Source organism: Girardinichthys multiradiatus, chromosome Y (genome assembly GCF_021462225.1).
Source record: "Girardinichthys multiradiatus isolate DD_20200921_A chromosome Y, DD_fGirMul_XY1, whole genome shotgun sequence".
Classification (NCBI taxonomy): domain Eukaryota; kingdom Metazoa; phylum Chordata; class Actinopteri; order Cyprinodontiformes; family Goodeidae; genus Girardinichthys; species Girardinichthys multiradiatus.
In genome coordinates, this window is record NC_061818.1 from 23743026 (window position 1) to 23759098 (window position 16073).

At 40.1% G+C, this 16073-nt stretch overlaps 1 protein-coding gene across 1 annotated transcript in view; it reads right to left on the reverse strand.

Moving 5' to 3' along the window:
- Positions 1-16073, reverse strand: part of LOC124864776 (adenylate cyclase type 9-like) — a 62777-nt gene that overhangs the window by 8853 nt on the left and 37851 nt on the right. Inside the window, exons 2-7 of the mRNA XM_047359679.1 lie at positions 7558-7725; positions 6111-6208; positions 5537-5793; positions 2329-2431; positions 1607-1815; positions 92-251 (exon numbers count right to left, since the gene is read on the reverse strand). Of these exons, the coding sequence (XP_047215635.1) occupies positions 92-251; positions 1607-1815; positions 2329-2431; positions 5537-5793; positions 6111-6208; positions 7558-7725 (995 nt within the window). The remainder of the gene's footprint in view (positions 1-91; positions 252-1606; positions 1816-2328; positions 2432-5536; positions 5794-6110; positions 6209-7557; positions 7726-16073) is intronic.

A 16073-nucleotide genomic window follows, 5' to 3' on the forward strand; every position in this document is an offset into this window, starting at 1 on the left:
GAATTTAGGCCCAAGCCTAACCACTGTAGGAATAAAGATTAAATATTTTTGTTAACAATGCCAGGAAAAAGTAAATGAAACTGAATTATACCTGGATAGAGTTATACATGTCACAGGTGAGATGGGAGAAGACTACCAGAGCAGGCAAAGACACCAGAACAGCTCCGATAAAGTGGCAAAGTATCCAGCCAGAGACGGCCCTCATCAGCACCCGAGTGCAGCTCAGCACACTGTCCAGATAGAAAGCCATGCTGGAGAGGGAATAAAAGAGGAATGACAGAACTTATACATAATGCATCGTCATTACAATATCATTGCACGCAGTGTTCACATTTCAGTATTTGTTATTATAGTGTCAGAACTGGACTTTTTGAACGCCAACAAGATATTCAGTATGTTGGATAGAGTTTAACTGCAGTTGACACTGACACCTGGCACATATGAATGCGCCCATAATGCTAAAGGTCACAGGAAATAGGAAGCATCTCCCTAACAGGAATGACATGTTTTTTTTGCCACCCCATTGAGGAAGTGCCACTTAATTTTTTTGCCCCTGGGAAACAGAAAGTCATGGATTATTATTTCAAAGACTTCCTAGACACTTTGATCACCTTAAAAAAGTAAAGAATGTGCTACAAAAATGCTTCATTCACAACTCTTTTAGTAATATGTGGATTTGCCAAATGTGGCACCAGTGATTGTTTTCATAAAAGAAAACAACACATATTTGTTGATATGGGATTTTTTTACCCCCATTGAGTAAATGTTTTCAAATTAAAGGCTGGACTTTGCATTTTTTCTTTTTGTTGAAGCATGGACTTTTTTTGATATGGCCAATATGGTTCAAGCTAAATTAGAGGACTTTCCAGTGATTTTTAAAGAATCTGGCCCACATTTGATCACACCAGATTTCATATCCAAAATGCTTACAGGCATAGTTGGGTCATTGTTTTTTGGGTCTTTGTGACCATTTTCTACAAATCAATTGTCTTTAGTTTTTAATGTTTCTGATAAGTTGCATAATAAAAACTTGCTGTTTTTTTTTAGAATGGTATTCATTGAGAGAGTGAATGTTTGATTGGTTAAATAAGGGGATGGACTTATAGGACGAGGGGCTGATATAGAGTGGCCTCCATGCAAGACCTCCCCACTGAGTCTAAGAATATGCTACTGCAAGGAAAGATCATTTTATTTATTTACTTTTTATACATTGTTTACAAGGTTGCAAATAAATACAGACTGTTGTAATTGTCTATATTTTTTATTGTTAACTAATCTCACAAAGGGTAACATAAATATTGTGTGTATTTCTTACATGTTCTACCGGCGTTTTAGCCAATTTCACTGTCTGTCAGAGCACATTTTAGTATTTCCAGTCCTGCGGAAGTATACACACTGCTCCAGTCAGTTCCACAGTTTGAATATTCACCAGGTAGCCTTGAAATTTCCTGAATTTCTTGTATCTTATATTATTGGAAATATAAACCTTATATAGCCTTGGAACACTGATTAAGCCCACAATAAGGCTGCGCCTTTAAATTATTTTTTTCATTGTCGACCGACAGCCTGGTATCTGAAGACCTGCAATCTGTATTTAGTATCTCACCGAATAGCAAACAGCAGAGCCAGAGACTCCAGCAGGGTGGCTACAGCTGTGAGAATAAGTGCAGGTATGGACGGACTCTGCTGGGTGACGAGAGGTCGGAGGAAACAGGCAAGAGAGAGCGCCAGAACGACTAAACTGCACAGCAGCATATCCAGGAAAGAACTGAACATTGGGCTGGCAAACGTCTGAACTGCTCCTTGATTCTCCACCTGGGAGGGAAGGCAAAGATGGAAATTAATATCAAATAATTACCAAATGCACCTACTTTTATCACTAACAGCTGCCCTCATGCCATCATAAACGCACTTCTAAAGTTAAACCAGCAGAGGGCATTATAACCCGCTGTATAACATCTTTCAAGGTCCTGCAGTCATTTCTCTTTGCCGCAGTCTGACCAGCCTGGTGATAATGTGGTGCCAACAGGCTTCCCAAACTAGACTCTGACAGACAAACACTGGTACAGGTAACTAAACAGAAATGTAACCTTATTTCAGCATAAATATGAAAAATAGCACAAAGGAATTTACTGATATCATGAGAAGAGACTGACTTTTCTTCAAGAATCAATAGCGAATATTTGATTACAGAGAGACAAAGAGTAACAACAGAATGTTGCTGGAGAAGAACACAGCACATACAAATAAACTCAAACTACCTTCATATGCCTTCACACTTTCAATCAAATTCAGGCAGATGGAGACCATTACATCACAGAAACACACCTCCTCCTGGTAGCTTATCCGGTAGGCAGACTCCAGGCTCCTCTCCAGGAAGGTGAGGCTCAGCTTGTGTAAGGGCGGCTTGTAGAAATAGTCCTTCATAAGACTGTTAGAGTTGGAAACACAGAGAAAATCATGTCAGATTCAGACTTAAATATGAGCCCTTTACATTGTTTTAATTTTTGTCACATTACACCTACAAATGTTGATGTAATTTTTAATAGGGATGGTGCTGAATTGACCCGCACAAAGTTGCTGATAATTGTGACCGTAAAGGAATATTAAACATGGTTTTCGAAAGTGTTGGGAAATAATAACATGAAAATCGGGGAATTAATAACTATTCAAAACCTTTTTACTCTGATTTCCACTAATAAAATCTAGTGCAACCAATTATCTTTAGAAATCCTCTAATCAGTAGTTAGGGTGAGTCAGTAGGGTTAGGTTATAAAACAATAACCAAAGCATTGAGCTTTGCCGTCCAATCAATCATCCATAAATGGAAAGACTCTGGCACAACTGGAAGTCCTCAACCTAATCAACTAACTAATAAGCCAAGCAAGGAGACCATTAATAAGACAAGCAACTATGAGGCCCATGGTAACTTTTAGCTCAGGTGGGAATATACCGGGGTTGGACAATGAAACTGAAACACCTGGTTTTAGACCACAATAATGTATTAGTATGGTGTAGGGCCTGCTTGAAGCTTGAAGCGATACATAGACACCCAAGACTGCGGACAGGAATTGAGACTTCAGTGAAGTCAATAAACACAGGATGTTTCATCTCTCATCCAAAATGCTTCATTAGTTTATTTAAATGGTTTTATCGTGCTTTTCTTTGAAAACGACAAATCTTTCAGTATGGGAAAGCCCTGGCACATTTGATGTGTGACTGCAATCAGTAGAAATTGATGCAAACGAACACAGCATAACGAAAGCCAACCAGTTTAAAAGCCACAGAAGAAAATATCAACAACATTAGCAGATCACAAAGTACTGTTTGTGCTGCTGATTCTTGTGAATATAATAAAAGGTTCTCCAACAAAGTGCTCATTTTCTACATTTTGTTGCGTTTCAGTGAACATACCGCCTATTAGTGACATGGCAGGAGAATTACACTGTTTTCCCATTTCTACTAGTGTCATGTACAGGGGTTGGACAATGAAACTGAAACACCTGGTTTTAGACCACAATAATTTATTAGTATGGTGTAGGGCCTCCTTTTGTGGCCAATACAGCGTCAATTCGTCTTGGGAATGACATATACAAGTCCTGCACAGTGGTCAGAGGGATTTTAAGCCATTCTTCTTGCAGGATAGTGGCCAGGTCACTACGTGATACTGGTGGAGGAAAACGTTTCCTGACTCGTTCCTCCAAAACACCCCAAAGTAGCTCAATAATATTTAGATCTGGTGACTGTGCAGGCCATGGGAGATGTTCAACTTCACTTTCATGTTCATCAAACCAATCTTTCACCAGTCTTGCTGTGTGTCATTGTCCAACCCCTGTACAGGTCCTTCTCAAACTATTAGCATATTGTGATAAAGTTCATTATTTTCCATAATGTAATGATGAAAATTTAACATTCATATATTTTAGATTCATTGCACACTAACTGAAATATTTCAGGTCTTTTATTGTCTTAATACGGATGATTTTGGCATACAGCTCATGAAAACCCAAAATTCCTATCTCACAAAATTAGCATATCATTAAAAGGGTCTCTAAACGAGCTATGAACCTAATCATCTGAATCAACGAGTTAACTCTAAACACCTGCAAAAGATTCCTGAGGCCTTTAAAACTCCCAGCCTGGTTCATCACTCAAAACCCCAATCATGGGTAAGACTGCCAACCTGACTGCTGTCCAGAAGGCCACTATTGACACCCTCAAGCAAGAGGGTAAGACACAGAAAGAAATTTCTGAACGAATAGGCTGTTCCCAGAGTGCTGTATCAAGGCACCTCAGTGGGAAGTCTGTGGGAAGGAAAAAGTGTGGCAGAAAACGCTGCACAACGAGAAGAGGTGACCGGACCCTGAGGAAGATTGTGGAGAAGGGCCGATTCCAGACCTTGGGGGACCTGCGGAAGCAGTGGACTGAGTCTGGAGTAGAAACATCCAGAGCCACCGTGCACAGGCGTGTGCAGGAAATGGGCTACAGGTGCCGCATTCCCCAGGTCAAGCCACTTTTGAACCAGAAACAGCGGCAGAAGCGCCTGACCTGGGCTAGATTTTGGAGCACTTCATGCTTCCATCTGCTGAAAAGCTTTATGGAGATGAAGATTTCATTTTTCAGCACGACCTGGCACCTGCTCACAGTGCCAAAACCACCGGATAAATGGTTTACTGACCATGGTATCACTGTGCTCAACTGGCCTGCCAACTCTCCTGACCTGAACCCCATAGAGAATCTGTGGGATATTGTGAAGAGAACGTTGAGAGACTCAAGACCCAACACTCTGGATGAGCTAAAGGCCGCTATCGAAGCATCCTGGGCCTCCATAAGACCTCAGCAGTGCCACAGGCTGATTGCCTCCATGCCACGCCGCATTGAAGCAGTCATTTCTGCAAAAGGATTCCCGACCAAGTATTGAGTGCATAACTGTACATGATTATTTGAAGGTTGACATTTTTTGTATTAAAAACACTTTTCTTTTATTGGTCGGATGAAATATGCTAATTTTGTGAGATAGGAATTTTGGGTTTTCATGAGCTGTATGCCAAAATCATCCGTATTAAGACAATAAAAGACCTGAAATATTTCAGTTAGTGTGCAATGAATCTAAAATATATGAATGTTAAATTTTCATCATGACATTATGGAAAATAATGAACTTTATCACAATATGCTAATATTTTGAGAAGGACCTGTATGTTGACATTATAACAATATAGTAATGCACTTCAAAAATGTGGTTTTAATAAAACTGTGGCAAGAAGAAAGTTTGCCAATAGCCATTTAGGGGACACAGCAAACGTGAAAAAGGTTCTCTGATCAGAACCAAGCCATCATTTTCTTTTCCCTTACTCCCACGTTTATTATTGTAAAATGACACTAGGTAAAGTTGAAGTTGCTTAAATACTTTAGTTAGGCACTTTAATCATTCATCTAAAGCTTAAAATGTCAGGCATTTCCCTATAGAGACCTGACACCTATCCCCTTAGCAACAGGATTTTCTAACGTAAGGGACAGACAGGGTAATGATTACCTATCCTCCTTGATAACATCCACAAAATGAGCATCACTCCGTTCCCGGAAGTTCTTGGAGCGCAGCGGGATGAGCACAGAGTGGTCCATGCCCATGGCTCCTCCACTCCAAGTCTTCTTCTCTTTTTCCTGCAGCATCTCACACAGTGAAGTCTGGCTGTTGTTCAAGGCCTCGAGCTGAGGACTGAGCAGGCCATTCACTGTCTTGGGGCTGCGGCCAGCGGATACCGCAGGAGAACACTTCAGATTTGAAGAGTCCTGAATGAGAGGAGAGGTCAAAAAGAGAGAGCGATCCAAAACTCCAAAGAAAGAAGGTGTGTAAGTGTAGCTCTGCTTTCTGAAGAAAGTTTAATGTAGTGGCATAAAGGGGATATGAAAATGAAAAACTGTACTTCAGTCAGATCTATTTAAAGGCAAAAGTCTAAACCAAATTCATCAGGGACCCATCAAGTTTTATTTCTTAGTGCTCAATATTTTCTGGAGCTTTTATTACAAAATATAAACACACAGAACAGCTTAAATTAATTTTCTTTTCACATTTTAGATGACCATGTTGACATGCTTCCCTTTCTCACCTTGCTGTTATTGGTTTTGTCATCACGGCAGCCATTATGTACCATTCCTTCTTCCAGAATCTGATCCTCGCCTGCTATAAGGGTCACACCGCAGGACTGTCCGGAGATTGGAGACAAACATATGCAGTCACGCAAAGAGTGGGATAATTAATAAGGTGTGCAGAAGAAAACATGAAAACATAAAGATGAGAAATCTCAAGAGTTATGTTGACACATGTAGCAACAATAGTGCCAGCAACCGTTACAACCTTTGTGTCCGCAAGGTGGTGGACAGAAAGAATGATCCGTTGGATCTTCCCTTTGTTTTCCATACAAGTTATTGATGATGGGAGCTTGCCTTTTGGGAATTAATCAGAAAGCAGTAAAAAACTTAAAAGATGTGGAGCAGAGGGGATTTCAAGAGAAATTTCTTTTTTGGATATTGGTCTATCAGTAGATCCCTTAAATCGATTGGTAAGAGTTCACAAGATTTTCTTCTATGTGCATTAAATGGAAACCTTAATTAAAGTTCAAATTTATTTCGGAAAACAGCACATTTTCCATAAACGTCAAGTTGAAAGATGTTATTGTGACAAAGAAGCAAAAAAAGAAACTTTTCACAGCGCTGTATATTATTAGCATGCAGAAGGTGAATGCAGGGAATTGCAAATAGAATCGACTGCCATATATTGATTTTGTGATTACTAATGCAATGTGATATATTAGGGAGCTCCCCTCCAATCCGAAAACAAAACAATCCTAATTTACTTGTGATGTGATTTTAAAGGAGATAACAAAAATAAAACATATTACAAAAACGATTATGTCATAGCACTACTCTAACCTCATAATGGGTGCAACACACCTTCTTCTCTGTTTTTGCTGGTAATGCACCAGATACAGGGTTGGCATACCTACAAAAGAGCTATGGGATGTTTTCTGGTTCCCTTTGAATGAAAGCAGTTTTGAAAAACATTTTTTAGGAATGAAATGGGTCATCGGAAAATCTACCTTAGACTTTGTGTGTGGAAACTGCCTAGGAATAATAAAAAAGAGAGAGAAGAGTGGCTATACCACATCTATGTGTAACAGCTGAGCTGGGACACAAAGTTAGTGTGCCGTACTGGGAACCTACCAAATGGGAGAGAGATAAAACACTGGGTCCCTTCATGTACCATTAAGTATGTAAACAAATCCTGGTCACACCTGGCCAGGGTTATATTAATAAAGTTATAAGGAACAAATAGAAATATAAGGCTGCATGACAATACTGGGCTAAAAGTCAATACAAAGTCAAGCTCTCTGCATGCAAAAAAAAAAAAATATTTATAAACGCTTCTGATACACCCACATACAGCAAAAGAGGTTGTAGTAACACACTGTGCTCCGTGTTCGTCCTCAGGCGGTGTAGCTGTGCAGCTATAAACAATACACCTTCAACAACATGTCTATTTCTCTCAGACACCATTACAACTCACCTTGGTTTTGTCTGAGGGAAGGGTGCAGGCCCCATCAGGCGTGTGCAATCTGGGCATCTGGCATTGAGGGTCAGCATTCCCTGGACCAGACAACCCCATCTGGGTGCAGTTACAGTGAACCTCCACCTTTCTGCTGGAGATAAGGTAGGTCCTCATGCCTGGAGAGTTGACAAATAGATTAGGTCAGAGTGGGGTTTAGTTGTTTCTGTGTGTATAGAGGAACCTTAGGGTTACATTAGACTTCAGGTAAGGCTCAGAGAAATCCTTCAGTTATTTTTGTATGCAGGTTTAAAAAGAGAAATGTGCTAAATATAAAGCTCAACTACTTCTAAAGACCACGTTCATATACATGAATCATTCTTTTATTTCCAAAAGCATGTATGTAAACATGATCTATAGTGGTTTTTTCTTTAAGTTACTTATTTATGTAATAAAATATAGGAAAGATTGTTCAGACACATACGGAGAAACACTAATAGAAAGATCAGATGCTTTTAAGGTAAACCTCTTCTCTCAGTGGTCATTTCTCTACATCACTCATTTCACTGGTAGTTTTCTTTCCATGAGGTTAAATGCATTTCTTTCCCTTATCCACCTTGATCTCAAGTTCTTCCACAAAGATATTTAATCTTTCATGTATGAAATTTACAAGTACAGTGCCATGCAAAAGGAGACAAACCCCTTGAATGCTTTAGGGTATATCACAGCTTTGCACATCTAAATACTAACATTTCTGCCAATTTTCTTTATACATAACTCAAACTCAGACGGGATGGTGAACTTCTTTGCACATTAATGTTCAAGTCTTGCCACAAATTCTCAATTTGATTTAGACCTGGGCTTTGACTGGACCATTCTAACACATGAAAATGCACTGATCTAAAGCATTCTATTATAGCTCTGACTGTATTTGTAGGGTTGCTGCCATGCTGAAAGGTGAACCTCCGCCCCAGTCTCAACTCATCTACAGCTCTCAACAAGCTTCATCCATCTTCCAATCAGATCTTACAAGCTCCACCGTCCCTGCTGTACAAAAGTACCCCTTTGGCATGATGCTGCCACCACCATGTTTTACAGTGGGGATAGTTTATTCAGGGTGAAGTGCAGTGTTGGTTTTTCTCCGCAATTTGCATGTAAGGCAGGCAGTTCAGTTTTGGTCTCATCTGACAGGGGCCCTTCTACCACATGTGTGTGGTGACAACCTGCCAGCAGGATTTCTTCTTGCCACTTTTTCCATCATGGGCAGATTTGTGCAGGGCATGACTAAGGTTTTTACTGTTGACAGATTTTCCAGCCTGAGTCCTTATATTGCTGCAGCTCCAATAAAGTCAACATAGTCCTTTTGACAGCTTAACCCTCTCCTCGCCAGACGTGTCATTTTAGTTGGGCGGTCATATCTTGGTAGATGTGCAATTGTGCTATAGTCTCAGTTTTCCCTTGATAGCATGAGCGTTGCTCCACCAAATCTGTAAGACCTACGTAGCTTTGTTTGTTATGAGATGAAATTACCGAGTAAATTTCAGACACAGCAGGCCTTAGGCAGTGTTTAAAGACCTGCACATTTCTACTTCCACCAAATATCAACATTGAGATTCATACAAGGTGCCTCATACAAGCTTTTTTTCCTTGAATTTTCAACTATGAAAACCGGTCAGTTCACTGAGTATATTACCACACGTTTCTGGGTGTAACAGTAGACCACAAGATCTACAGGAAACCCAGCAAAAGAAAAAGGGAAGTTAAGTCATATAATGGACCACAAATCAGTATAGGAAACAAATTAATAAATCAAATTAAACTAAATACCAGCTGATAGTTGCATTTGCCTTCCTTGGATATATTAAATGCATGGTGTAGATGACTGCAGTGTTGCTGGATCTAACTATCTCTAAGTGAAAGCAAAGAGACCAAGTACAGGTCCTTCTCAAAATATTAGCATATTGTGATAAAGTTAATTATTTTCCATAATGTAATGATGAAAATTTAACATTCATATATTTTAGATTCATTGCACACTAACTGAAATATTTCAGGTCTTTTATTGTCTTAATACGGATGATTTTGGCATACAGCTCATGAAAACCCAAAATTCCTATCTCACAAAATTAGCATATTTCATCCAACCAATAAAAGAAAAGTGTTTTTAATACAAAAAACGTCAACCTTCAAATAATCATGTACAGTTATGCACTCAATACTTGGTCGGGAATCCTTTTGCAGAAATGACTGCTTCAATGCGGCGTGGCATGGAGGCAATCAGCCTGTGGCACTGCTGAGGTCTTATGGAGGCCCAGGATGCTTCGATAGCGGCCTTTAGCTCATCCAGAGTGTTGGGTCTTGAGTCTCTCAACGTTCTCTTCACAATATCCCACAGATTTTCTAAAGGGGTTCAGGTCAGGAGAGTTGGCAGGCCAATTGAGCACAGTGATACCATGGTCAGTAACCCATTTACCAGTGGTTTTGGCACTGTGAGCAGGTGCCAGGTCGTGCTGAAAAATGAAATCTTCATCTCCATAAAGCTTTTCAGCAGATGGAAGCATGAAGTGCTCCAAAATCTCCTGATAGCTAGCGGCATTGACCCTGCCCTTGATAAAACACAGTGGACCAACACCAGCAGCTGACACGGCACCCCAGACCATCACTGACTGTGGGTACTTGACACTGGACTTCTGGCATTTTGGCATTTCTTTCTCCCCAGTCTTCCTCCAGACTCTGGCACCTTGATTTCCGAATGACATGCAGAATTTGCTTTCATCCGAAAAAAGTACTTTGGACCACTGAGCAACAGTCCAGTGCTGCTTCTCTGTAGCCCAAGTCTGGCGAATGCGGCACCTGTAGCCCATTTCCTGCACACGCCGGTGCACGGTGGCTCTGGATGTTTCTACTCCAGACTCAGTCCACTGCTTCAGCAGGTCCCCCAAGGTCTGGAATCGGCCTTTCTCCACAATCTTCCTCAGGGTCCGGTCACCTCTTCTCGTTGTGCAGCGTTTTCTGCCACACTTTTTCCTTCCCACAGACTTCCCACTGAGGTGCCTTGATACAGCACTCTGGGAACAGCCTATTCGTTCAGAAATTTCTTTCTGTGTCTTACCCTCTTGCTTGAGGGTGTCAATAGTGGCCTTCTGGACAGCAGTCAGGTCGGCAGTCTTACCCATGATTGGGGTTTTGAGTGATGAACCAGGCTGGGAGTTTTAAAGGCCTCAGGAATCTTTTGCAGGTGTTTAGAGTTAACTCGTTGATTCAGATGATTAGGTTCATAGCTCGTTTAGAGACCCTTTTAATGATATGCTAATTTTGTGAGATAGGAATTTTGGGTTTTCATGAGCTGTATGCCAAAATCATCCGTATTAAGACAATAAAAGACCTGAAATATTTCAGTTAGTGTGCAATGAATCTAAAATATATGAATGTTAAATTTTCATCATGACATTATGGAAAATAATGAGCTTTATCACAATATGCTAATATTTTGAGAAGGACCTGTATGTGGCTGACCCTCTGCCCATTTCCCTCCACTCAGTCAACATCATTTTGTTGTCACATAACAAATTCAGTTATGTTTCTGTTTGTTGTCAGCGCAGGTAACTACAGGTGACATAATTCAGCTCCAAGTAATGCTGCAGCCTTCCAGCACTGAGCATTGTCTGCGCTAAGCACTCCAGACAGACCTGCCACAGCCTGTGTTGCACCACTGCAGGGCTGTACTACACACACACTCAGGCAACACATGACATCACAATACACCATGAAGGATAAATGGATTGGGGTCGAAGAAAAAAAACAACATGCATAGAAAAGTACAAATGAATAAACAACAAAATGATTACATGTTCATAAATAACACTTCTCTGTCCACCTACACAATCAGTCAAACAACTTTGCACAAAGAGTGTGGAGGAGTAGGTGGATAGCTTCGCTGTAGCTGTGTCAATGGGCCAGGTGGATGAGATTCTAGGATAAGAAATCAGGGTGCTCAAAGGCAGTAACAACGAACTAATTCTTCACACCAGTGATGCAGAATGGCACAGCAGATGAGAACAGGCAGTGGGAAGCTCAGAGGAGCTCTGAAAATCAGAGCAAGTCCCTATGACTGTGTTAAAAACAGAGTCAGAGAAAGAAACACACCCAGTACAGAGTGATTTCATTTCTTGAATAATCAAATCTCATTCTCTCTGCCATCGTGAAGCACACATCGAAAAGCACACGTCTATGGCCTTTGTCTTAATATCTATCTAGTATAAATAACTCAGTTGAGGGTGAATAGAAGCAAATAAATTACAACATGATTGAGTAGTTATTTTATTTCAGTAATTCAATTCCAAAAGTGAAACTACAAGCACTTATTTGTGATATGGATACTGCGTACATTGATATTGCTGTGAGCATAAAGTAATAATATACTGCACAGCTCAAATTCATGCATGAGTAAATCCTACTCCAAAACCTGTGGTACCAGGTGAAATAAAAAGTTGTATTTGAAGGTGACTAAGCCAAATCTATCTAAAAGACATCACTGGGCCATTTAGTCTCTGTTCCCAAATACTGTAAAAGCTTATTTAGAACACTTCCAAGGCAAGTATATAGTCTGGCCTAATCACATCTTTGCATACTTTAGTTCTTTCCTCCCCAAATTCCAGAAAACGTGACAGCTTGTTGGGCTGCATCATTTGAAGGTTGCATTTGAAGTGACCCTAACGTAATTAACCCCTCAGATTAACATGTGCATACATTATTAGGCATCATTTTTATATCTGGTGTATAACTGACACTAAAAAACATCTGAAAAGCCTCTAAGATCAATGGCATGTTTCTAAAAAGGTCAAAACACAGCAGCCACTGATGACACCTATAAGATGAAGCACCAAGATTTGTACCTCAGGTCAGGCACTATGGCGTGCCATCAATGTCGGAGAGAGAATTTGACCTTTTGGAGTAAAAGATGAAAAGTCCCCTCTCAAGCAAACTACCAGTCCTCACGCCGCATTAACAAGGACAAATCTTTGCAGATGTAGGGCACTGTTCAGTCACAACCATCTAACAGCTTCACAGCTTGACAAGCGATCCAACTCCCCAGGAAGATCACCTGTTAATTTTCACCCGACTTAAATATTATTAAAGATGGCAGAGAGGTCCTCAACTGGGATAAGAAAGAAATGATTCAATAGTAAAAATACATAATTATTTTTAAAAAATGCAGGATGACAGAAATATAAAGTGGGACAAACTAAAGAAACAAATCCATCACTAGTTGGTCTATTACATTGAATCCTAATAAAATATTAAATGTTGTGGTTTTATCATAACAAAATGTGAAAAAGTTAACGGGCATTCAATCTAAATGTACAATAGAAGAAAAACAAGGGATCTCACTTGTCACACTAAAACAGGCCATCATAGATCATCTTAAAAGACAGGAAGCCATAACCTCATTAACTTCAAATGTCAGAGCCCGATACGAGCGAGGCAAATCGGGCAGAAAGCCTTTCAGAAGCTACACAGTATATGATTTGTGTGTGTGAGGGGATGCATGAGCTTTTAAACAGTTTAGTGTGCCTCTTCCTTTCCTGTCCAGGACAATCTCATCTACAATCTTACCATGAGGTAGCTGAAATAGCTCCGTTGTGGGCCGTGGATTGGAGGTCCTGATACAAAGCTCCACATCCCACTTCAGAATACATTATGTGCTCTAAACGTTTCACAGAGCAAAGATCAGGAAGTTTAAACTCTTGTTTCTTTTTTCCTAGCTCTGTGTGCATGTTCTACTTTCCATCAGTCACTCTGCAAAAACCTTTGACGGCTTCGGCAGGTCCATACTTGTGTTCGATCCTCCTCTGTCCTTGGGCTCATTGAAGAACATCATTACTGGCAGGCTCCAGGCATTACAGGACGTGAAGTGTCCTGTCGTGCGCTATCAGCACACTGAGAACAGTAAATAACCTTTCCCCGTGAGAGCCCAGTAACATTATCTCCACCTCTTGAGCCACTTTGTTCTGAACAGATGAGTGCAAAATGAGAAAACACTTTTGCAAACAAATCTATTCCTCCCTTATGCTCTGGCTATGCTCTCGTGGAAAATGTCCAGGAACCCTCTCTGCATGATACTAAGCAAGCATCAAACAAACAATAAAAAGGCTACACCCTGATGCACAGCGAAATGGTCAATTTCAGACACTTCAACATATCTGTCCCCTGGCCTGAGTAAAGAGAAGGCCACAAGTAAATGGCATGCAAACAACCGTCAACACACAGCCTGTCATGATGGCACACTTACAGTGTGATGCCCTTTATGTAAAAATGTTACTGGATGTCCTTTTGTGAAAGATTTGGAAGGCAGAAGGGGTGCACAATTTAATGCACACCAGTTCATGACTAACCTCTCATTTTTTTTACTTTATTGCCAACCAAAAACAGGCAATTTACATACAAACGTTTTAATCCCGAGACCAAGACTGGGGCTTCAGGTCATTATTCATATTATTACATAGAATCCCAAATAATCTCTCATTTTTAATGATGAGGCTCACTACCCTGGGCACCATTTCATCTGGGGACAACACTGGAACTCCAAACAAAAGACGTTCTCAGTTTCACCCTGATCTAGTTCTCTATTACTTGCAAGTTTGATAAATTAGAGGTGGTCGGCCTTATGTATTTTGTAACAGTGTAAGTACTACAGGAGGCCAACGACACTGAAGTTGGTCATTTATTTGTAGATCCGTTAAGTGCTAAATTAAAAGGACTATCTGCTTATTTTTTCAAACAAATCTGGGCTACATTTGATCATCTTTAGATAAAATATAAAATCTGAAGGGTTCTGCATTAAACAGAGATTCTTTGAAATACACTTTGAAATTCACAAAACCAAAAATAAGGGTTGGCTGAACGGTGGGGAAGTTGGTAGCGGTGTTGCCTTGCAGTCCTGGGTTCAACTTCCGTCCGGGGGTCTTTCTGCATGGAGTACCCGGTGGGTTCTCACCGGGTACTCCAGCTTTCTCCCACAGTCCAAAGACATGACCTGTTAGGTTAACTGGTCTCTCCAAATTGTGAGAATGAGTGTGTGCATGGTTGTTTGTGTGTTGCCCTGTGCTGGACTGGTGACCTGTCCAGGGTGTGCCCTGTCTCCCACCCATAGACTGCTGGAGATAGGCACCAGCTTCTCCACAACCCACTATGGAAGAAACGGTAGAAAATGACTGACTGACAAAAATAAGGGTTTCAGGAGAGGCTAACCAAGGACACCATTCATGCAATAAGTCCAACCACCTGCTGACGTTATTTTTTCCCGATCAGTTCCTTTGTCACCATCGGACTTTAGACAAAAGAAACTCCTATTCACCGGAGTCAGCAAGACATTTTTTTCCAAAAACAATTAGTGTTTTCACAACAGTTCTCAATGTCACTGTCCTGTTTTATATGAAAGCCACCAACAGATGTTTGTTGCACCTAAGTGGAGACAAAATTTATAGGCTCACTGTTAATTTAGAAATCGAGAAAGCTTAAAAATAATAAACTGTAAATGTTGACATTAATTATTAAGTTACTGTAAAAGCTGTCTTTCATTAAATGTAATGATTATTTATTTGAAATAGTTGAGTGTCAAAACTGCTTTATTTGTGAAATAGTTATTGCTAAAAATTATACATTATTGATATTTTTGGAACCTAATAGTAGTCTTATTAATGCCAAAATCAAGAATTTAAAAAAAACTAACCTATTTATCATTGGCTGTCAAAGATGACTAAATTTCACATCACTCCAAATCTCCATTTGATTGGTTGATCAGTCCCTCATGTCAACTCCTTCCCAAGAAGTGCTCCCCCTGAGGAACCATGTTCTGAAATGACAGATTTTTAGAACCTTTTAAGAAGAAGACTCATCTGACTGAGTCAGAGCAAGTTAGAGTCTGTGGCATTAAGGGGTTGTAATTTTGCATTGTACTCTGCTTAGGTTGGGATTCACAACTGCATATTGCGGATCTGTTTCTTTCAAAAAGCCGTTCAACAGACTGGTTAATTTTAAGAACCCACCCTGTGCTGACTCATTTTATATGGGAAATAACTACTGAAAGGAATTGTCAGAATTTTCTGCATTTTCTTTGGCTAAGACTAATAATTTTTGACACCCTCTACAAAACAGAATTAGCAACACCACCATTCAAGAATAATGCCAACTAAGTATTGAAAGTCCAAAAACACATATCCCAAATTAATGTGGGTTAACTGTCACACAAATCCATGTGGTACCAGTAACCTCCACATCAATGGACTGTAAAGTGTGGGAAAAAAATGTAGACAATGTTGGCCATTTGTGGTACCCACAACAGCATACTGGTTGCAAGGACAATCTCCCCATAGCTAGAGACCAAAAAAGATGCTCAGTTGAGAAGGAGAAAAAACAAACAGTAACAAAACCGTATTAAAGTACCTCCGTGAAGCAGTAAGGACAATTAATAAATTGTAATGAAAAAAAGCACTAGAATACAACAGCTCTCTTGACTTAAATGCGA